Genomic DNA, 22,646 nt, shown 5'->3' with positions numbered 1-22,646 from the left:
AACTCCGTGAAAGTTGCCTGCGATTCGGGTGGCACCAAGGGCCGTCCACAGCCATTTCGCCGGCTCCACGCACCTTCCACGGGGGGCGGGGGTGCAAGTGCATTTCCTTTCGCTTGCAAGATATTGCCACTGAAATCAGCCCCCCCGCCCCCCGCTTGCAAGACACGGGCTTTTTTGCAACATCTTTTATCAAAATATCTATTTTCAGAAAGTTCCCTCTGGAGCTAACTCCCCCTCCCTCCAGCTCACACACACACACACACACACACACACACATCGCTGGCAGGCAGCTGCATCACAATCCCCAGGGAGAGGCAGGGAGGGCGCCTGCGCGCACCCCCCGCCCCCGCCCCAGGCCGGCCGATATAAAGGAGTGCGGCGCGGCCCGCCGGGCTGTGCGGGGCGCTGGGTGGGTCGGGCTGCGGGCGGTGCTGGGCTCTGCCTCCCACAGACGCCCCGACCCCAGCGGGGCGCGTTATGGACCTGCCCGGGGGGAGCCGATGCTGAGCCATGATGAAGACCATCATCGCCGCCTACTCGGGCGTCTTGCGAGGTAACCGCAGCCTTCCCAGCGGCCGAGCCCCGCAGGGCCATATGCCTCTATATGGACCGGCCGCGGGCGAGCCTCTTCGCAGCCGACCCAGCGCCTTCCTCCCGGGGCCGTCTCAGCTCCTGGGTGTCCCATTCCCCTAGGCTTTACATGGGGGAAAGGGGGCCGGCGTGGTGCTTCTTCTGCAGGCACCGAGCTGCAGTCTGGGTGCAAGGGGCTGGGGTGGGGGGAGCTGAGGGGTGTTTTGCACCATGAGCAGGTGAGCGGTGCGAAGTCAGGAGCGGCCAGCCCGCTCCATTAGGCATTCCGCACCCCTTGCCCCCACCCATCCGCCTGCGCTGCGTTGGGGGTTTCTTTCCTGCCTGTTGATTATGTGACTGAAGAACATGCCTGCTGCAGGGGTGTTTGTAGCATGACTCTGTGGCAGGTGTGTGAGGGCTGATTGGCTTTTCACGTGGGGAGGGCTGTTGGAGCCAGAGCCTTGGCAGATGTAGCTTCACAACATACAGCTCTATCTCCCTCTCCCCAGGACCAGTGTGGCAGTATCTTAAGGTGGTGGTTCTCAACCTGGGATATGCGGTACCCCTGGGGGTACACAGAGGTCTTTCAGGGGGAACACCCAACTCCTCTAGATACTTGCCTAATTTTACAACAAGCTACATAAAAAGCACTAGCGAAGTCAGCACGCACTGAAATTTCATACAGACCCAATGATCAAGTTGGCCATTTTTGAGGAACTGTGTGGCTGTGACACTTCCGTGTTTTTTATGTCTGATTTTGTAAGCAAGTAGGTTTTTAAGTGAGGTGAAACTTAGGGACACACAAGACAAAGCAGACTCCTGAAAGGGGCACAGTAGTCTGGAAAGGTTGAGAGCCACTGTCTTAAGGAAAGGAAAAATACCTTGTTTGTAGCTTTAGGAGGCTTCCACAGAGGCCTGTGTGTGTGGTATCTACTCTTCAGTGAGCCTTGGGCCTGGTCTACACTACGCTGTTAAACCGATTTTAGCAGCGTTAAATCGATTTAACGCTGCACCTGTCCACACTACACTGCTCTTTATATCGATTTAAAGGGCTCTTTAAATTGATTTCTGTACTACAAAACGAGAGGCGTAACGCTAAAATCGATATTACTATATCGGATTAGGGTTAGTTTGGACGCAAATAGACATTATTGGCCTCATTATTTTACAGTAGCTACCCACAGTGCACAGCTCCAGAAATCGACGCTAGCCTCGGACCATGGACGCACACCACCGAATTAATATGCCTAGTGTAGATGCGTACAATGGACTTTATAATATCTGTTTTATAAAATCGGTTTAAGCTAATTCGAATTTATCCTGTAGTGTAGACATAGCCTTGGAAAAGCTGCAGGGTTTGTCAGGCTCTGCTGCCTCAAAGCCTGTCACAAGTGTCTTTCTGGGTTTGATGTGTTCCTGACACAGAGCCCCTGAGGGTCTGATTTTCTTAACACCTGGGTTTTTGTGTGTGAGGGGAAGAGGAATGTAATAGCTTTTATCAGCCTTGTGGCTGCAAATGACCATTTCATTGGAAACTAGCTGTGAAAACTTAATTTAGTTTCTTAAATGCTACTTTTCCTATACTCATGGCAGTAGGAAGAAGCTGGAAAGCAGTGACTGATGTCCATCTCCTCAAAACATCTTAAAGATTAAGTGTAAAAATAGGCTTTTATCCAGGGCAGCATGAGTTAGTGGCTAAGACTTCCTTTCACCTCTACCCACCAATACAAAACTCCCCTCCCATTTCTGTAGTGAAATGGGGTTGGTGGTTCTCAGCTGTGGTGAGGAGACTGCCCTGAAGGAGACTTCCAGCTTGACAAACTATCTGCTTTATAAACACTGAACACCCTATCTAGGGAGGGTCAAACCTTTGCCTGTCCAATGACCTCAACCCTGAGGTAATGTGAGGAAGCTTGTGTTGCCACTGCCTTGGGTGTCAGTAAACAAGGCCTCTGAAGGTACAGCAGCAATAAGCTTAGCAAGTGCAAATGTTTACGCTTCAGAGCCTGTTCTCTGCCCTTTAGAGAAACAGGTTTACTGGCCTTTTAGCAGTGGTGCAGGGCTTACACACAGGTACAGTTTTATATAACTTTGATAAACTGAAACTTTAAAAATCACCCACACTTGATGATCTGTAACACAGTGGGGCCTGGAGACCCCATTGTGTTGTACATGTACCTGTTGAGACGCCTCCTGCTCTGAAGAACTGAGTAGACATTGGACAAAGGGTGGGAAAGGAAATAGTGGCCCTGAGGTAAAGTGATCTGTCCAGGCAGGGTTTGCCAACAGGCAGAGCTGGGGAGTGGGGGACGACCTACTCTCTGACTTCTATTGCAGATGCACTCCCTCCACTGTTGTCCTTGCCTCTGGATTTCTGGTCTTCCATGTTTCCTTTGGTCTCCAATCCTGCAAATAGCTTTGATGTGGATGCCTGTGTAACACCGACAGTCCCTGCTCATCCATGGGTGGGATTGAATCTGAGATCTCTGGAGCTAAATGCATGAGCCTCTACAGCATGAGCTAAAAGCCCCATGGCTCTTAGCTAAGACTGTTGCAGACTCATTCATTCTAAGTGGTCTCAGTGCCACTAGAGGGTACAGAACACCACACTCAGGAGGTGTGTGGGTTACTCCAGTATGGAATCAGGAGATGTCCGCACCTATACAGGGCTCTGTGTGAGTAGTTCTGATTGTAGGAACTTGGAAAAGCAACTGTGTATTTTGCTGTCCTGGTCAGCACTTAGAACACTACTGGCCCTTAATAAATAAAACCAAAATTGTGCTAAACTGACAAAAGCAGAGTTTTTTTTTCTAGGTGCCATTTGGAGATGAGAGCCTGTGACATGAGCTGACAGTGCAGTGTAAACTGCAATACTCCACTTTTGTACTTAACTTACTCTGTTAAGAAAAGATTAAATCATTCATGGAAGGCATCAAATATGTAGCACTGACCTGATAGACCACAATGGCACCTCCTTTGTGAGGCCCATTCTGAGCCAATATGTTAATGTATTTAGGGCATGTGCAGTTTTTAAAGTGGCCTGTGGTTTATGTACAGTGTAGTTGGCCTTAACTCAAAATAATCTGATGTAGAGATGGAAAGCTGCCTTAATTCTCCATGCAGGTCTGTTTCCCTTCAGGCCTGCACTGATGCATTTTCAAATTTTCTTCAAGTTTCAGAGTGGTAGCCATGTTAGTCTGTATCAGCAAAAACAATAAGGATGACTTGTGGCACCTTAGAGACTAACACATTTATTTGGGCATAAGCTTTTGTGGGTTAAAATCCACTTCATTGGATGCATGCAGTGGAAAATATGGTAGGAAGATAGAGAGATATATAGATATCTGCATGCCATTATAGCTGGTATGGCAACACCCTTTTTTTCATATTCTGTGTGTGTGTGTATATATATATACATACACACACACACAGAGAATATGAAAAAAAGGGTGTTGCCATATCAGCTATAATGAGACTAATCAATTAAGGTGGGCTGTTACCAGCAGGAAAAAAACTTTTGTAGTGATAATCAGGATGGTCCATTTCCAACCATTGACAAGAAGGTGTAGCAGTGTGTGTGTGGGGGGGTATTAGCATGAGGAAATAGTTTTACTTTGTGTAATGATCCATCCACTCCCAGTCTTTATTCAAGCCTAACTTAATGGTGTCCAGTTTGCAAATTAATTCCAATTCCACAGTTTCTCATTGGAGTCTGTTTTTGAAGGTGGTTTTTTCTGAGTATTGTCACTTTTAGATCTGTAACTGAGTGACCATGGAGGCTGAAGTATTCTCTGATTGGTTTTTGAATGTTATAATTCTTGACATCTGATTTGTGTCCATTTATTCTTTTGCATAGAGACTGTCTGGTTTTAACCCACAAAAGCTTGTGCCACCTTAGAGACTAACAAATTTATTTGGGCATAAGTACACCTCATTCTTCTACAAGCGTCACTCCTTCACCTTGGAAGGAGGGTATTGCCTTGGTAAGTGCAGCTTCCTTCATGGTGCAAGTTAATTAAATGTCACCACTTTCTAGGCTTGCAAGCTGTTCACAGCTCTGTAATTTGTCAGAAGTGACTGATTCGCAGGGCTGGCTTCAGGTACCAGCAGAGGAAGTATGTGCCTGGGGCGGCACATGCTAAGGGGCGGCATTCCGTCCATTCTTGGGGCAGCACAGTCCGGGTGGCTTTTTTTGCTTTGGCAGTTCAGGCAACAGTCTGAGTGGTTTTCCCCCTCCCCCTTAGGGCAGCAAAAGTGTGTGTGTGTGTGTGTGTGTGTGTGTGTGAAAAGCCTGTCTGTAAAATAAAAAGGACCTCACCCAGAGAAGCTGTGGAACCTTGTGATTCCTCTTGTACCACTGGAATGAGTTTTGTCTCTTTACAGAAACTGTATGGTGGGATTCACCTGGCAGGGAATTTAGAGGCAGTGTGACTTGGTGGAAAGTGCACTGAGGTCAGAAGTTCTGTATTATATTCCCCAGTTTTGCCACTGATCTGCTATGACACTGGGCAAATCACTTCACCTGTCTGCCTCTGGTTCCCTCTTATCCCCTGACTTTGTCAATCTAGATTGTAGCCTCATAAGGGCAAGAACTCTCACTAGGTGTTTGTGCAATGCCTAGCAAAGCTTAGTTGGCCTGGGCAAGGTTTCATTCTGGATCCAGGCCCTGGACATTTGCCACCAGGCACTACAGGCTAATCTGGCCCTGGTTACTACTGTTCCTTCCAGCAGCCCTTTCTTCCTATAGTAATGCTCTGGCTTTTAGCACTGTTCAGAGCTAAAACTGAAACCTGTAAAATAGCTGTGATCTGCATAAATCTAGCAGTTTTTTGTTTTGCGGAGTCTCTGGCTCCTCTCCCTTATTTTGGGTATAAATTCTGCTTGGGGCAGCCTGTTCTGTAAGGGCACCAGTGTAAATGACTTACAGGTATTTACACTAGTGCAGTTTACTCAGGTTCAGCACCAGGATAAGATTCACTAGTACTGTAGTTCTCAAACTTTTGTGCTGGTGACCCCTTTCACATAACAAACCTCTCAGTGTGATCCCCCGCCCTTATAAATTAAAACTACTTGCTAATATATTTAGCACCATTATCAATGTTGGATGCAAAGCAGGGTTTGCGGTGGGGGCTGACAGCTCGTGACCCCCCATGTAATAACTTTGTGACCCCCAAGAGGTCCTGACCCCCAGTTTGAGAACCCCTGCACTAGTACAAATGAAAATGCACTATTGTAAATAGCGTCTTCACTAGAGTTTGCACTGGTGGCTCAAAAGTCACTATAGGACAAGGCTTAAGGATCAACAGCTGTTCTGCTTGTAGTTTCAGGTACCAAGTGCGAATGGGAAGAGGCTGTAGTAGGAACCAGAATAGGTGAGTGATCTGACTGAAGAGGGGAGTGATGAAGCCTGGCAAAAAGGCACAACCAAGTCCGTATCCTAGATCATCTGAGACTTTTACCCGTTCCCCTCAAACAATCAGTAATGCTACTGGAGTTCCTTTGTGGCTGTCCTTATTCCTTTAAGTGGAGGCAGACAGTAGTAACTCCCCATCACTACTCTCCTCAGTATCTGCGTCTTTACAGGATGCTACTATTCAGGAAATCTAAGGCCACGTCTAGACTACGCGCCGTATCGGCGCGTTAAAATAGATTGCTCGGGGATCGATATATCGCGTCTAATCTAGACGGGATATATCGATCCCTGAGCGCACTTATATCGATTCCAGAACTCCTCCAACCCCAACGGAGTTCTGGAATTGACATGGCGAGCCACGGACATCAATCCTGTGCGGTGAGGACAGGGGAGTAAATTGATTTTAGATATTCAACTTCAGCTACGTTATTCACGTAGCTGAAATTGCGTATCTAAAATCGATTTTACCCCGTAGTGTAGACTAGCCCTAAGATCTATCAGTCTGTTTCCAGGTCTGAGCAGCATGCTGTACTTGAGGCAATATTGCAACATATCTACTCTCGAAAGCTCTTTAGATCCTTCTCACCAAGGGAATTCCATATGAAGGCTATGCCAGTTGTAGACTGTAGTCCAGTCTAATCCTGATGGAATCCAGTTCATAATCCTGCTGAAAGGCTATCTTTCAGATGCTTAGAAATGGGCAACTGGCCACACAGGATCAGAGGCTGTATAACTGCTCTTCAAGCTCAGGCTGAATTAGAATAGCCAATCTCATGAAACTTGCCAGAGGAGAATGGCGTGGAAAAATGGTGTGTAAAAATCTATCCATAAGTACCTATGAATCACTGAACTGGTGGTGCTCTCCTTAGTCCTTCTGATTTATTGTCATGGGGGTGAGGGATCTTTGAGCCTCATGTGAGCTTCACAGAGAATCATCTACTGCGTACATATTGAAGCCTGAAGGGAATCTGTTCTTCTCTAATTATTCTTCAAGTTGACAAGCCCTGGAGGGGATTTTGGAGGTAGTATGGCTCCTTGACTGCAAGCAGAGGTGCCTGATGCTTTTTCTGCAAAACTTTTGGCTGTTTTTGGCCAGAGATAAAGCAAGGCAGATGCACCTAAGTTTTGTGCCCTCAGTAAAAATGCTGAAGCCCTCTTGTTGCCCAGGTAATTTCCAAAGTGCTAGGTGATGTAGAGAAGTGATTCAATTGTTCCTGCACTTGGCCATGGGCAGTGGTGTAGTTCAGTGTCCTGATCCTGTTGCCTCAAAGAGCTCTGCCTGCTTGGCATGATTGCTAAGAATGTGCTCCGTATTATTGGATGGGAGATTGTGCTGTCTGTAGTCCCGTTCCTGGAACAGTGTTCTGGAATGGGTGGCCATAACTGCAGCCAGTAAACATTCCAAAATGGAGCAGATAGCGAATGGGACCAAAGAACAGTTACTAACTGTCTTCAGTAGAAGATGGAAGCTCCTATTTTTGCAGGATTAAACTTTGGACCCAGGGAAGAGATTAATGTAAATGGCTATCAAAGACCAGGTCAGTCCATGTCTTCTTTGCTTCCCCTCATAAATGGGCTAATCATGGGTGTTTAAATAGAACCAGTCTCATTTTCTTCCAGAAATGGAAAGGGGATGCTGGGGACATGGAGGTGTCTGTCTTCTTAAGTTCTAGCGGAAGTGTATTGAGACTATACACTAGTAGCTTAAAATATAACACTTATGGCTGATCTATGACCAGTCCTTCTGATCAAGTCAAAATTTGTCATCTGTTAGTCATGTAATTTATGACCTCTAGTACTTGGGTCGGGGGAGGAGACTCCTTGCAAACTCCTTGCAGTTGTTTGGAGATTCCCTGTGAGCAGAGGACAAGGAAGACTTACAGTTAATGCCACCAGTCCATAAGCTGTGCAGAGTAGCCAACTTGGAGGTATATTGTAATTCACCTTTACAAATTCTCTAACCTCCTCTGGGATCTCTAACAAACCTAATACTACCAAGAAGTCTTGGCATGAACTGCAGCATCCCAGAAGACATCATTCTGTCCCACACTGATGGACTGGAAAGGACTAAGTCAGAATTCTAAATAAGTAATCTAAAACGTTCCATGCCAAAAAGCTGGGTAAGCATTCAGCACAAACTTGAGTTTACAGTTCTGCTTCAGAGTAATAGCTCTTGAAAAGCTCTCTGAATTACTTCTAGTAAACAATTCATAATAGGTTTTTATTTTGTTGGATTAATGTTTGTAACTGAGTCACTTTCTGAAAACCAAACATTTAGCGACCTGTTAAATCTTCTTCTGATAAATAGCTTTTCATAGCTGTGCATTTGCTCTGGAGTATGTATCACTTCACTGAAGCATCAAATCTGCACATACATGATGTATAGTGCAGTTTCAAGCATGGGTGTGTGGGTGGTAGCATATTGCTAATCAGCAATAACCAATATTAGGGATTGTCACTACAGTAAATAGCCCATCTGTTTATAGCATCCAGGAAATGCTGAAGAACAAGTCTAACAGGATTAAACAGGTGCTTGGTTCAGAGAAAGAGGATAGGGACCCACTCCAAGAATGGAGAGTGTAGAGACTTACTCAAGGTAATTAAACATACCTCTGAATAGCAGCACCTGCAAGTATATACTAAGACAAAATTAAAAGGATTAGTTTTTTCATGCTTCTGGTATAAACTAATTGCTGGCTGTCTCCAGGAGGGGAACTGTCCCACAGGGTAAGGTATTGTACAACTGGCTGTAGGCTAGGTCTCCTCCAGCACTTTTGGAGGCAGGATGCTGGACAAGATTGGTGTGTACCACTCTGATTATTGCAGAGGAGCTATTCTAGCTGTACCTTGCAGGCCTTCTGTTAAGGCTTACACTAAGGCAGTTTAGCTTTTGCACAACTATAACAGTAGGAGTTCTCCTAGATCTGGATTTACCAACAGCCACGCTCCTGGTGGACCTTGCTGGATGGTATAAGGCAGTGGTCTTCAACCTCTTCTGGGTGGTGGGTGCCAGACAATGAGCGACCAAGGACCGTGGCTGGCGGACAAGCATCTGCCAAAATGCTACCGAGAAGCGGCAATGTCAAGAGGCGTCGCCACCAAAATACTGCTGATTTTGCATTTCAGCAGTGACATCTCTTGATGCTACTGCTTTTCGGCAGCATTTCAGCAGATGCTTGTCTGCCAGCCAGTACGTAGGTGCACATAGATGTCCTGATGGGTGCCATGGCACCTGTGGGGACTGCGTTGGGGACCACTGGTATAAGATATACCCTAATGCCGGGACCTTCATTATTTGCAGGTGTAGAATCCTTCTCTTTTCAGACTTGAAGATGCCTTTGGTTTAAAGGATTCAACAAAATATCCTGACATGATATGGCCACTGCAGAGGGCAGTGGAGTAGCCTGGCTTGCAATTCCAAAATTCATTTTACTTATCAAGACCCCCCTGCCTTTTTTCCCAATTATCTTACAAGGTTAAGAAGTTAAATAATTTTGCTGCCTTGGTCTCTTTAGCAAGCTAAAACAAAAGTGGTCCTGAGAAGCCGTGCTAGTCAAGCTAGCTGTTTTAGGTGACTGCTTCCAAAGGAAGAGCCTTCCCTTAATTTTATGTACTGTAATCCTAAATCTGCATAGTCTCATCCACTCTGCCTGACTTCTAAAAGCCTGCAATTCATTGAATTCTTTTAGACTTCAGTTACAATTCAGCAGATGCTAATCTGTGCTGTTCAGCCTCCTTTTCAGACAAGGCTGTTCTTATTTTGGATGTGTCCCCTCAAACACCTGTCTATCCACAGTTAGGAAAGTTGCCCCTCTTCTTGGGAGGACAGGTTGCTAGGCAGGCTTAATGGAATTCCCTTCAAGCTGATAAACTTGCAGATATTCCTTATGTTAACTTTCTTCTGGGGTTTGGTATTTTTAGCATCACAGTGAGATGAATGTCTTGCATCTAAGCTCTAGTCTAAATGGCCTCCTCAAGGATTGAGCTCACAACCCTGGGTTTAGCAGGCCAGTGCTCAAACCACTGAGCTATCCCTCCCCCCCACAGCTTTACACACATCTTCATCAAATGCACCAGCAAGCTTCTCAAAACAAGGAGAAGCTGAGAGTCTTCGACAGCAACAACAGGGAGAGAATGTAAAAATGCAGTTCTAAAACCCTGCCATGTTCTGTTCGATTTGGGGTCCAGTTTTGTACTGGAAACTACTTCAAATTCATTAACTTCTCAATGAAACCTAACTACTACAAACATCACATCACTCTAAATAGTGCACTTCAGAACAGGCAAAGCTTGCTTCCCTTCTCTTATGCTGCCTCTAATGTCCTGTCTAGTATGCTTGCAATGTCTCTGGTTAACTACTTGTGACTTTTGTCCTCCGAATTTGGACCTACATCTGACAGTATTTGCATGTGAATTGTAAGTGCTGGGGAGCCCGCTCCAGTGTGACAGATGGCAGTATGTTTACTGTAACTTGTAGAAGATCTGCATGCTCACACTAGATTGGTCACATTCCAGCACAAGGATTCCCTCTGATTTGTCTAGTAATGACCTCAAAAGGAGGTAGGTGGGGTGATTCTTTGCCCTACAAAGCAGTGTCACCCTCAGTCATGTGGGCTGAAGAGGATTTGCTGGGTGGACCATCCAGAGGTAAGGTGCTCCAGTGGACAGTGCACTGAACTGGGAGTCTATTCCTAGCTCAATTACTGACCTGCTGGGTGACCTGTGGTAGCCTCTGTTCCACTATTTGCACACCACCTACTGCAGTGGGGTCCTGACTGGAACCTGGGTACTGCTGTAACAAATAATGGGAGGAGCTACAGATGCCTACTTAATTTGGGCTGGGGAGGGAAAAGAGACCCAATTAGGACTCCCTCAGTCCCTGGGAAGTGCCATTGACTCCTTAGTGGCATCTTCACAGCCCCTGTGACACTAGAGCACATGCTCCATAACTGAGCAAGGGGCTTCGTTTCCTTGCTCCTGATGCCTGCAGAGATCCTGTCCCCCCAGTGACAGCTGCAGAGCGGGGAGGAGGAAGAGCCTTGAGGGTTCAGTGGCCTCCCAGTACTATGTGAGACAGGTGCCTTGTGTGGGGAGCGGCTTGTGTAGCTGAGGTGTGTCCTAGACAGTAAATATGTGATGTTACAAAGTCATATACCTATTGCCCTGACAATGACACTTGTTTTGAGTTCTGTCCCACCCCACATGTCTTTCTAGACACAGCTCCCAGTAAACTGGGACATCCCCACAGGTTTTGGATAATGAGGGTGTCAAAGTTAGACTCAAGACTCAGTTTGTCAGACCACTCTGTTTTATTAGCACAGCGCTCTGCTAATAACACCCAGATAATGTGAGCACCATGCAAGATACAAACTATTGTATTTATACAAATAAAAGGGCGAGTACTTAACAAGATAACAAAGGAAGCAGAATTTGATAAGTTTAAAACTTACCTTATTTCCTTACTATTACCAATCTTCTGATAATGTTTTGCCATTAGCACCCTTGTTTATGCCTAATGTTTCTTTTCCTGGCACCTGTATTTCAACATTTCTTATTTCTGCTTAAAGGTACATACACATTTCTTTAATCCATTCTTATTTTTACAATATAATTCATTCTACTTTCACAGGGGTCTGAAGTCTACACTAGACTTCATCCCCATGGCCTTCCCTGTGCTGTTCCTCTGTGCCTTAATACTCATTCAGTCCTTAATGCCTCTGCTGAGACTGCCAGCAAGGGGACCAATTAGTATAGACTGAACTAATGTGTCCTTAAGGAACTGAATGGAGGCTCCTCTCACAAGCTGTCAGTGCTTGTCTGCCTTATGGCCATTTTAAGCTAAATTCAGGCCAGTGACCTGCCATAGGAGGAAAGCTACCTATCTAATACTAACTCTCATACTAGTTCTCCCTATGGAATAGTTCAGTGTCATCAAACACACTTCTCACCTCTTATGGAATCTGACTTCACATAACATTACATGGCTCATTTAAGAGGAAAACTTAAAGATGCTTGTTCTTGGACTTGTGCATTAACACTGGCTTCTAGCTAACATTGGCATATAGCACTTGTGGCTTAAATCAAACTAATTGTAAGGTTACATCTCAAGCTTCTATTGAAACAAACAGGACATTTTTTTATAGAAATCATATTCAAGCTAGCACCTGCAAGTGTGTTCCTTCAGTCTAGAGGTTGCTTGGCAAGCCATGAGCAGCTAGCCTTAGTTTAAATCTGCTATGAAGTAGTTAGCAGTATATTTCTTGTCACTTGTGCATGCCACCATTTATCTTAAACTAATCAGGACTTGATGTTTGGTTAAAGCATGCGCATCTTGCTGTAGTGTAGAACTCTTCCCTAAGTTCACACTAGACCAGTAATCTGTCACTGACTTCTGTAGCTTTTACACTCCTGGTCAGTGCTTTGTAGACCTATTGGTACTTCCTGCAAGCAAAAGATTTGGACGCTGACCAATAGCATAGTATACACTTTAAAAGCTTGTTGTGAATGGTTAACCAGAAGCCAAATTCCTTTACACTTGGAATTTCCATCTTGATGGATCTGTAAAGGTGTAACTTTCCAGCTGTCTGCTTAGAGTCAAAAATCTACTTGGAAATAACTTTATGTGCAAAAAATCTGGAAGTGTCTGCTAGTGATTATTGTAGTGCAATTGTTTGCTTTTCGTGGTTTGCTTTATTGGCCTGTTTGCAAACATGAAGCTGGCAGTGTCTCTTTAAGAATAGTTCCCAATGGCTTGATCTAGCATAAGATTACAAATTAGTTTTTTTCACAAATTGTAAACTGAGCAAGTTGCCTTTGGCCTCAGTGTCCCAGCAATTGGCAGTCGGGATGGAAAGGTTCCTGGGGCAAACGGCTAGATGTATTACACCTTGCAGTGTGACCATCACTGGCTTGTAATTTAAACTTCAAAGTACTAGGGAGGCTGAAAAGACACTTGGCATTTCAATGTTTATTACGAGGTTTTTGATTGTAAGCTCCATGTTATTGGACTTGGGAGCACTGAAGAGGATTTCTGCTACTTTGCAACAGTCATGGCAAGCATTTATAGAACAGCTGTTTAGTTATAGAATAACAGATTTCCTCTTCAGGCTCTTTTTCCTTAATGAGATGACATCCAAGAGACTAATGTAAACTACATACATCCGGTTTAGTTATCTTAAACTAGAAGTGATTTCTGTAATACAGCACAGAACTCCATGTTCTATGCTTTCTGTTTTTCACTTCAAATGATGCTTTTGTTCTAAAAGGATGTACAGAGTAATTTTTATCTTTATTTTTCTGTTCTTAGGTACTGGATCAAGCATCCTCTCTGCTCTGCAGGATTTATCCTGGTTGTCCAAGTCCAAAGTAGAGAAGCAACTTCAGATTATATCTGTGCTGCAATGGGTCCTTACTTTCCTTGTCATGGGTAAGAAATAACTTTCATTTGAAAATGAAGGTTCTTGATTAAAACTGTCCTGGCAGAAATCAAATCATGGTCATTAACAGCTAAGGTAAAACCTGTTGGGTCTCCCTCTGTTGCTTAAGATGAGGGTGTTACTATGGCTAGATAAACAGAACACATAGGAAAGATTACTACACACATGTAAGTAGGGCTGATCTGTAGGTATTGGAGCACAAAGATGCAGATCTCTTTTAAAATCCTTCCTTCTGTACAGTCTGTGCTCGGCAGATAACAGTCTTGCCATGAATGCTCCAAATGTAGTGGGGAAAAAAGTATCCAATCTGCATTTCTAGTGACAGCCACTCTAAGAATATAGAATCATGGGTCTTTCCAATCTCCTCAGCACTGATGGACTGCTTCTTACCATATATTCCAAGCTTTGGTCAGTCTAATTTTTAATGATCTCTTGCAATGTGACTCTTCTCTGGAGATTCCAGTCCAGTAGAACTCACTGGAGTGCTTGCAGCTAGTCATCTTATAGGTGACACTTGTGCGCCCATCATATCAGCTGCAAAGACTTTTCCTTCCTCCTTTAATACCTGCTTAGTTAAGAGGAGCTCTGAGTGGGAAGAAGAGAAGCATTTTAGTTTTTTCTTGATTAATAATTGCTAGTATTAAAGTAAATCAAAGTCGGCTAGTCTCTCTGAGCACCTGGACTGCATTGTCCAACTCATCCAGTCTGATTTGAACCACCATCAGCATGCCTGTTGTCAAATACTTCCTGTTCACTGCCTATATACTGCCTGCCGGAAGTTTCCAGTTGAATTTCCTCTTTCATTCCAGATGTGTTGGTGGGACATAGAGGGATTTTTTTCCCCTCTCATAATTTAAAATCAGTGCTTGCTGCTCTTGTATAAGTCCCAGCCTGGTGCAAGGGTGTGTGAGAGGAACTTCTTTGTGTTGAGGAATATCCAGTGTGTCGGGAGTCTTACCTGTTACACAAGAAAATGGAACTAGCAGCAGAATCTCTTCCTCATGAGGCCCAGGGAGCCTGCTGCAGCAGGAGAACCTGTGGACTCTGGGGCAGGGACAGGGAAGTAACTGCTCTGAAGTAGGCTGCTCTGGATGAAGCTTTATCGTGGCCCTATCGAAGGCTTAGTCTCAGTGTGATGTCACTAATCTGTAACAACTAAATCTGATTTAGTTTAAAAATCCTTAAGTACGTCAGGGTCAAAAGTCAAAGGGTGTTAATGCTGATAGAGATACCTACTCTGCAAAAATGAGACTTTCATGCCATTTCCCCTCTTATCTCCTCCCTGACCTTCTGGCAACTCCAGGCGTGACATGCACTGTAATCCTCATGTACATACTCTGTACAGACTGCTGGGTGATTGCAGCTGTGTACTTGGCATGGCTGGTGTTTGACTGGAATACTCCAAAGAAAGGTAAGTCATCAAATATAGCATGCTGCCTCTTCTTAGTGTGGTAGAGGCTTTACATAGAACATGCCATATGCCACAGAATGTGCAAAGCTCCTCATAGACAGCTATGGAAATTTCTGTGTGTTGGGAGGAGGTGGGGAATAGAACTCTTTTCAGTTAGTGGGTGGCTTGCCATATAACATAGCTTGTCTGTACATGGTGGGGGGGCAGCCTGCAGTAGCTGGTGCATACTAGTTACTCCACACTAACTCTGTGTGGATGTGTACTGTATGCCTTTGTGCACATAAGTCTAATGCACTCTGGAAGTGTACAAAGCTAAAGCACCTGAGGGCAGGAGTGCCCACACGGATTTAGTGCAGAGTGGCTAATGTGCTTTAAACTCACACTCTAGCTTGGTGTGCACTGACTTCCCTGTGTAGACTAGCCCATACATCCTGCCTGACTGTCCTGGGAAGTGACAGCAAATTTTCTTATCCTTATAAATGTGTAGCCCTTCTCTAAATCCAACTAAGCTCTTGTAGCAATGTGCTCCCCAGGCTAATTACTTGTCTCTAAATGTTCTTACAAGATTCCAAAGTCCTGTTTGAAAACTTGCAAGCCAAATTAAAACCTGACTTGGCAAAAGCCCGAGGAAGTTGAAGTCTTTACAGTTAAGATCAAGTGGCTGCTTTGGTTAGTGATGCACATGTCAGGGAGTTGGAGATGTCTATTGACCTACTGTTTTGTGGAAACTAGTTGAGAATGATCAGGTTACTTCAGTTGACACACTTGAATACAGTTTCCCCATGCTTATAAGCTTTCTTAGTAGGAAAAAAGCCCTCTTGTAGCCAGACAGGGCAATTAGGACCACCAGGGCATTAAAGACTTAATGTCTCAGCCAGACTTTAACTCTACATAGCTTTCAGTGCAAAAAGATCCTGGCTGAGCTAATGGACTTTCTCAGGGGAAGAAACTCATGCAAAAGATGGTAAACATGGGTGTCTTAATACTACAAACCCCTGTTTTCAGTTCTAGTGTTTACATGGCATTGGAACTTGGGGGGGACTTTGGGGTTCAGTTGTCAACTCTGCTATTCAGTTGTTGCCTGAGGCCTGACTTTCTTCAGAAGTGTGGAAGCCAAGGAGAGGTGCAGGTGCTCCATACCTCTGAAAACAAAGCCTTCATGCCTTGTGCAATTCTCTACCTCCCAGGGCTGCAGGGCATCTGTGCTGTCCTGAGATCTTCTAATGGGTATCAGTGGTGTTGCTCTTCCAAACTGCTACTGATATTCTCAGACTACACTTTCTTCCTTTTTTTTTCCAAGGTGGAAGAAGATCCCAGTGGGTCAGAAACTGGGCCATATGGAGATACTTCAGAGACTATTTTCCAGTACGGGTAAATAACCTTTTCTTGCTCTACTCTTGACTGTACAAAGGGCTCTTCTGTTCCTTTTAAAGATTTGTCTTGTGGTAACCTCTTGGTGGTTGTGTGTTTTTAAAAAAACACACAACCAAACAAACCCTCTTTGACATGAGGAAACCAGCTCTTGTTCTGTACACAGGCCTTTATCTGAAACTGGAAAACCAAGATAAGAAAATGTGCTTTATTTAGGTTCCCACCATGTGATATGTATTTCCCCAGAACAGTCTGTTTGCATTGCAAACTTGGTGCATCCCTAATCAATCCTGATAGGAATGTCATTGTTTTTTGAGATGATTCCATTGATTCAAGGCATCAGTTTGCCTTGGAGAAATCTGGTGGTACAAGAGTATCCTATAAACAATGGATTTTTCCTGTTCACCCCTCCCCACCAGCTAGAACATGTGAAGTAAAGGCTATTCCCTCTGCATCTTGGGCTCTTTATTTCATAGAACACTACCTAAGGCCAAGATCCAGTCTATTGCCCGTAAGGCTTCCTGGTGGTATAGGGGGTGATCACTTCTAAACTTTAATTTTATTAATATGCAAGAAGTCCTTGGGGTGGGGGGGGGGCAGGAATAATTTTTATTGCACCTGCTTGATCACATGGTAGCCTCAATGAATTGCTGTTCTGTCTCTGGGCTTCTGAGATGCTGTTCAAGTTATTGATAGCTGGGGTTGAGACTTGCCAGTTTTCATTAAGCTATAGGATAGCACTTTACAACTAAAGAATTCAAGGCATCCTGTATGCCACTTTGCAGTACAAGACCTTGGAATTAGCAGGATTCCACTTTACAGCACCATCAGCAGATGGGTAGTTAGTAGCAGAGTTAAGGTTTCCATCTCTAACAATGGACCTGCACCCCTGGGAAATGGCCACTGCTGAAGTGGAGCAGGCTGCCAAGTATTTGTAGCTAATTTGGGAGGGCTCCAGCACTGGGGAAGTGGGTGTGTCTTGGACATGAAATCACTCTCCTTTTCATCTTCCAAATGCTCTGATTCTCTAGCCCAGGGGTCTCAAACATGCAGCCTGTGGGGTTATTTTCTGCACCCCACAAGCTCCTCGCAGCCCCCCCTGCCCTCCCGCAGCATTTACCTAGAGCAGTTCTGGCCCAACCAGCACCAGGGGCAGGGCAGGCTCCCCACCTGCCTGCCCTACCCCATGCTGCTCCAGGAAGCATCTGGAACCTGGGGAAGGAGGGGCTCAGGGGTGTCGGGGGGGCTGTTGCTTGAGGCACCATCTCCAGCAGCTCCCATTGGCCAGGAACGGGGAACCAGAGCCAATGGGAGCTGCCTGGGGCGGTGCCTGAAGTAACAGCCCCACACAACCCTGCGCCCCTCCTTCCCCAGGTTCCAGCCGATTCCCGGAGCAGCATGGGGCAGAGCAGGCAGGCGGGGAGCGTGCCCTGCCCCCAGTGCACGTCAGGCTGGAGCCTGCCCCTTGCTCCCCTCCTGCATCCCAACCCCCTGCCCTGAAACCTCTGCTGCACCCTGAGCCCCTGCCACACCCCTCCTGCTCCCCCTGGGGGCAGGAATGGGGCGGAGTTGGAGTGGGGATTTCAGGGGAGGAGTGGGAAGAGGCAGGGCAGGGCCTCATGGAAGGGGTGGAGTCGGGGCAGGGCTGAGGGCAGTAGGGGGAGGTGTCAGTAAATGCGGCCCTTGGGCCAATGTACTAGTCATCATGTGGCCCTCATAGTGGTTTGAGTTCGAGACATCTGGTCTAGCCTGTGCACCTCCTGCCCCTTCAGCCAGTCTCCCAGCTAATAATTCTGATCCAACTAGACAGGTTGCTTGGGGAGAAGGACTGGCAAGTGCATGGGAAGGGAAAACATACATGGAAGTAACCCTGCTGTGCAGCTGAGGACTCTTCGGGGCTAGTTAGAGGGCTTGGAGCTGGGAAGAGGTCTGTTCTCAGAATGCCTGTTGGAGGAAGGGTAGGTCATTCAAGATACTTATTTTAGGAATGCAGTGGTAGCTATTAAAAAGCCAGTATTTGCTAACACATACTATGCATCAATAATATTGAAGAATACTTGGACTAGATGACATCTGTTGGCTTTTAATGGTGATCCTTGCTGGCCTTAGCAGTCAGAAGCATAGCTGCAAAATTAAGCACATCAAACAATAACTTGTCAAAACTGTAACTCCTAGGGTTTTCTAGTAAAGCTTGTTGAACACCTATGGGATTTCTTAGCCCAAATAACTCCCTGCTGACTTGCCATCTCCCTGCAGCTACCTTGGAGAGCGTGTACTGCTACTTCACTGGTCCTTGGGCCTTGCATGCAGATGGTGACTCTAGATAAGCATTGTTTATCAGCCACACAAACAGTGGAACATGAAGTCAGCAACTGATTCAGCACAGAGTTGGAACATCTGACACAATGTCAGGCAGGCAGGCATGGGGGAAGAGGATATTAAACAGAGGAAAAGCAATTAGCTTGATCCTTCTGGCTGTCCTCCACTGGCTGTGGATTCAGTCTTGGCTGGGTTGTCCTCTCACCCTGAAGTCTCAGCACCAGGCACCTGCCTCTTTGGATTTTTGTAAGAGCTGTGCTCTCTACACAAGGTCGAAGTGGCAAATGGGCAGGACTCCTTCAGGCAGGGCTGTCAAATCTGTGGCCGCAGATCCATCTCACTGCATCATGCAGGAATGCTGGTATGATGCCAGCTACTCAGGCTGCAGTACTGCAGCATGTGTAGTTCTCACCCTGTGCTCTCTTGAGCCCTCTTGTGTATCCAAATGATTCCCATATGTTGTCTTTGGCACATAGCTCCGTCTCTGTCCTTTGGTCTTCATTCCCTCCATCAGGACGCATGCTTGGTCTAGGCATGCTATCCATCCCTGACAGACTGAACACTCCTGCTGATATGATAAGGGTATAAGGCAGCTGACCTTTCCCATTGGTGGGATCCCATTTCAATGGCAATGCAGGGGCCACCACCCCTATAGAAAGCTGGGGACAAAGTCCTGGTTATCTACCACTGTGCAGCATCACATACCTAATGACCATGGCTGTCCCATGTAAGGAAACAAACAGGGGCAATCAGGTATCTTGGCTGCCAAATGGCCCTGGTACATTTAGAAGCATGTTTGAAAAATGCCTGTTACATGACTGGGTAAGACCTTCTGTAGCTCTTCCTCCCCACCCCCAGGCAGGGTGGGGCTATCGAACAGCCAACAACACAACCAGCCCTTTCTCTCCAGAGGTTGGAAGCCGTGTACCTTTTTAAGCAAGAACCATATTCCGGTATTCCTGGTACTCTGTGGCCTTGTCTGTGTCAGGAGCCTGGCTATCATTTCCCACAGCTGCTGGGTTAGCTCCACTGGTGATAGCAAGTGCCCTTCCCTCCATGCTGCGGATTCCCACTTCCCAAAAGAGCTGTGTTCTCTGCACAGCCCCCAGAATGTTAATCACATAGACTTGCTCTGAACATGGCTGGAAGATGGGCCTTAAAACAGCAGAGCCTAGGAGTGAAGCTGAAGCTCTGAGCACTGCTGGGAAAGCTTTCCCAAGGCTAATGCAGACATTGCCTGTAGCTACTAACACTGAGGCAGGAGCATACCATGGTGTTATAAACAGCTAATATTGTAGTGGGCCTGATTAACTTGAGTGGGTAAGAACACCCCTGTTCTCTCCTGGCTCTACTGCTTAGAAAGTGTCCACTTTCCCATCGGAGAGCAGATAGGCTAGTGTTGGCAATGGTGACAAGCCAGCGTGGGCAGAGTTAAGGTGTGAACTACCATGTCCTAAATACCTGCTTAGGACAGGCAGGGATTGTTCGACATTTAAAATCAGCCAGATGTGCACTTGGGTGTGATCTGAGACCAGTACTCTGCAGAAGTGTGTATCAGTGATTCTCATTAGAACCTGGGTTAACTGGCACAGCCATCAGCTGTGGAGGAGTTCAGCAAACGCTACCTTTAGGCTGGAAGGCTTTATATAAATGTAAGATATATGTATTAGGGTTGCTGGATGCTGATGGTGGCGGTGGGGGGGGATTACCTTGGGTATGGAGGGACTGAGACTACTTCCTTGAAGTATTGAGCAGCTAAACGTGCCATGAATGGCAGGACTCAGATGTGTTATGGTGTCATACACATGGCTCCTGTGTAACCCATACTCTCTGGTCTGCATGTGGGTGATACCAGACCAGCTACTGCCTCCTTCTAAAATGCTTGCAGGAGCCAGCTCTGACTCCTTAATCACATTCTCTAAAATCAGATCAAAATTTGCTAAGTGTTTGTCTAGATCCCACTGCTGCCACTGAAATACCTCACTGGGCTGCCTGTCACCATGTGGCTGAACAGTAGTGACAGCCGAGCTCGCTCCACTGATCCGGACAGGAGACTGCATTTAAAAGGCGGAAATGACCATGTGAGATGGCATTTATACCTGTAGGGATGGGCATGCGACAAGGGAGAGAGGTGTGAAAAGGTGCCAGCGGCTAGGCTGAGTCTTGACACAAGGGATGTAGGCTTGGGAAGCATCAGGTGCTAGGACAGCGTTTGATCCCATAGCTGCTTGGGAGTAGGAGGAAGTACAAATAGGCTACTGGAAGGTGTTCAAATCCTACAGTATTAAAAACCTGTCAGCAAGGGTGCTAATGGCTTTAAAACCAGCTACTCAGATTGGTGACTCCCTAAACTGACCCCTGGCTTGTGAACCGCTTTACCTAGTTCAGAGGAGGGATGTTGGGGGGCAAATACGCCATAAAGTGCTGTCTACGTTTTTCAGTCTTTGCACAGCCACATACTGGGTGAAGTGCACAAGGGAGATAGTAAGGGTCCAAGAATCCCTCGTGCTGCCTAATTAAGGTGGAGACAGGAGGGGAAGTCACACTGTGTGATGCAGAACTTTGCCCTGTATGAATCTTTCCCATGATCATTGAGCAACCAGGTAATCTTCAACATCTGCCTCCATCTGACAATCAGTGTTTAATTCTCCTACTGTGTCTCTGCTGCTCTGATCTACCCAACCTACCAACGTTAGTTTTGTAGCAGTGAAAGGTGCCGTGGTACTAAATGCTTATATTTAAAAGCAAACCTGCTTAAAGTGCATAACCATGTAAAGTGTTTGCATCCCATGTGGGGGCAAGCACCTACTGCCCATCCCACCATCACACTTGTATCTCTGCCATAAGAAAATTGCTATGAATGACGTATTCCTAAGCTGGGTATCTGGCCCTAGAAACAAGGTATAAAATGGAGGCCCTGTGATCTAGTAGTTCAGGTACAGGACTGAGGCCAGAGATCTCGGCTTTACACCCAGCTTTGTCATGGCCCTGCTCTGTGACATTCACTGTCACTTCAGCTCCATGCTTGTTTTTGGCCTCTTTACATATCCTGTCTCTCTAGGTTGTAAGTTCCTTAAGAATGCGATTCCTCCTACTTGCTGCTACATATGTACAATGCCTAGCACAATGGTGTCTCTAGCTGCCACTGTAACCCAAATAACTATTAAATCCAAAATATTTAAAACACATGAACAGTGCTTGAAGAGCCCACTCAGTTGGGCCAATAATGGGGTGGGGAGGGAGAGGAATGGTAAAACCTCTTGTGAATTAGCAAGGAAGCCAGTCAGTCATGTTCTAGTTGGGTTTTGGCCGTTCCTGTAGCCAAGCTTGCTATGCTGCTGAGTGGAATACTCATGGCTGTGGGCTGCTGCATCTCTTGGGTAGCACTTATGAAGTCTTAGGCATAAGAGACCAAACTCTAGTACCATAAGTCTCTGAGAAGTGAGGCTTGGTCACTAGGCTGTCTGTGCTGCAAGATGCATTTAGTGGAGGTTGTACTGTATTTCGAAACTGCTAAGGCTTGGGAAGCAGAGGAAGCTAGACATGAATCCTGTGTCCTTTCTTTCTGTTAAAGATCATGCCAGATACAAAACTGACCTGCTGCCAAAGGTGTAGGGAATATATTTAGTGAGGTTAGCCTGTAAGGGAGCAGAACAACATCAGTTAGTGGGGCAGAAATAAGCTTAGGAAGCTGTTGGCTTAGGAAGGCTTATGTCTGCTACGACTTAATGACTGGCCCTGGAAGCAGGAGTTCTTCAAGCTTAGCAGTGTAGGTAAACTGCAGTCCCAGGACAATTTCTGGAGTTCTGCAGCCTAGGCTCTCTCAGTTAGGAGGTCTATACAAAGTATAACCTTTGATGTCCATCTGGGCCAGGTGCTGTGATTAATAATTACCTGTATCTGTTAGTCTAGTGGTTCTAGATAGCAACAGACTGCCTTGTTGTATTCTAGAGTCCACTTACCAAGTGTGCGCTGCTAATCTTTGCTTGCTTATCTAGTTATGATCATTACAATCTGGTTATTGCATAACTTTGTCTTGTGTCATAAAGTAAAGGACTTTATTTACAGGGAATTTTCCTGAGTGAAATCAGCATTGGTGCATATCAACACTTACAATGTTTCTCTC

The 22,646-nt window shown here is 45.8% G+C and overlaps 1 protein-coding gene across 2 annotated transcripts in view; it reads left to right on the top strand.

Moving 5' to 3' along the window:
- Nucleotides 1–333: 333 nt before the first annotated feature.
- The window catches only part of DGAT2 (diacylglycerol O-acyltransferase 2), a 36,215-nt gene continuing 13,902 nt past the window's right edge, over nt 334–22,646 (top strand). The window contains exons 1-5 of one of the 2 annotated variants that reach the window (XM_032796796.2): nt 334–553; nt 5,892–5,942; nt 13,290–13,409; nt 14,723–14,830; nt 16,131–16,201. In XM_032796796.2, coding sequence (XP_032652687.1) covers nt 511–553; nt 5,892–5,942; nt 13,290–13,409; nt 14,723–14,830; nt 16,131–16,201 — 393 coding nt within the window. In that variant the 5' untranslated portion in view covers nt 334–510. The remainder of the gene's footprint in view (nt 554–5,891; nt 5,943–13,289; nt 13,410–14,722; nt 14,831–16,130; nt 16,202–22,646) is intronic. The other variant, XM_032796797.2, reaches the window with a different exon arrangement.

This window comes from Chelonoidis abingdonii, chromosome 1 (genome assembly GCF_003597395.2).
Source record: "Chelonoidis abingdonii isolate Lonesome George chromosome 1, CheloAbing_2.0, whole genome shotgun sequence".
Classification (NCBI taxonomy): Eukaryota; Metazoa; Chordata; order Testudines; family Testudinidae; genus Chelonoidis; species Chelonoidis abingdonii.
Note: the sequence above shows the minus strand (reverse complement) of the source record. Positions and strands in the feature narration are given on the sequence as shown.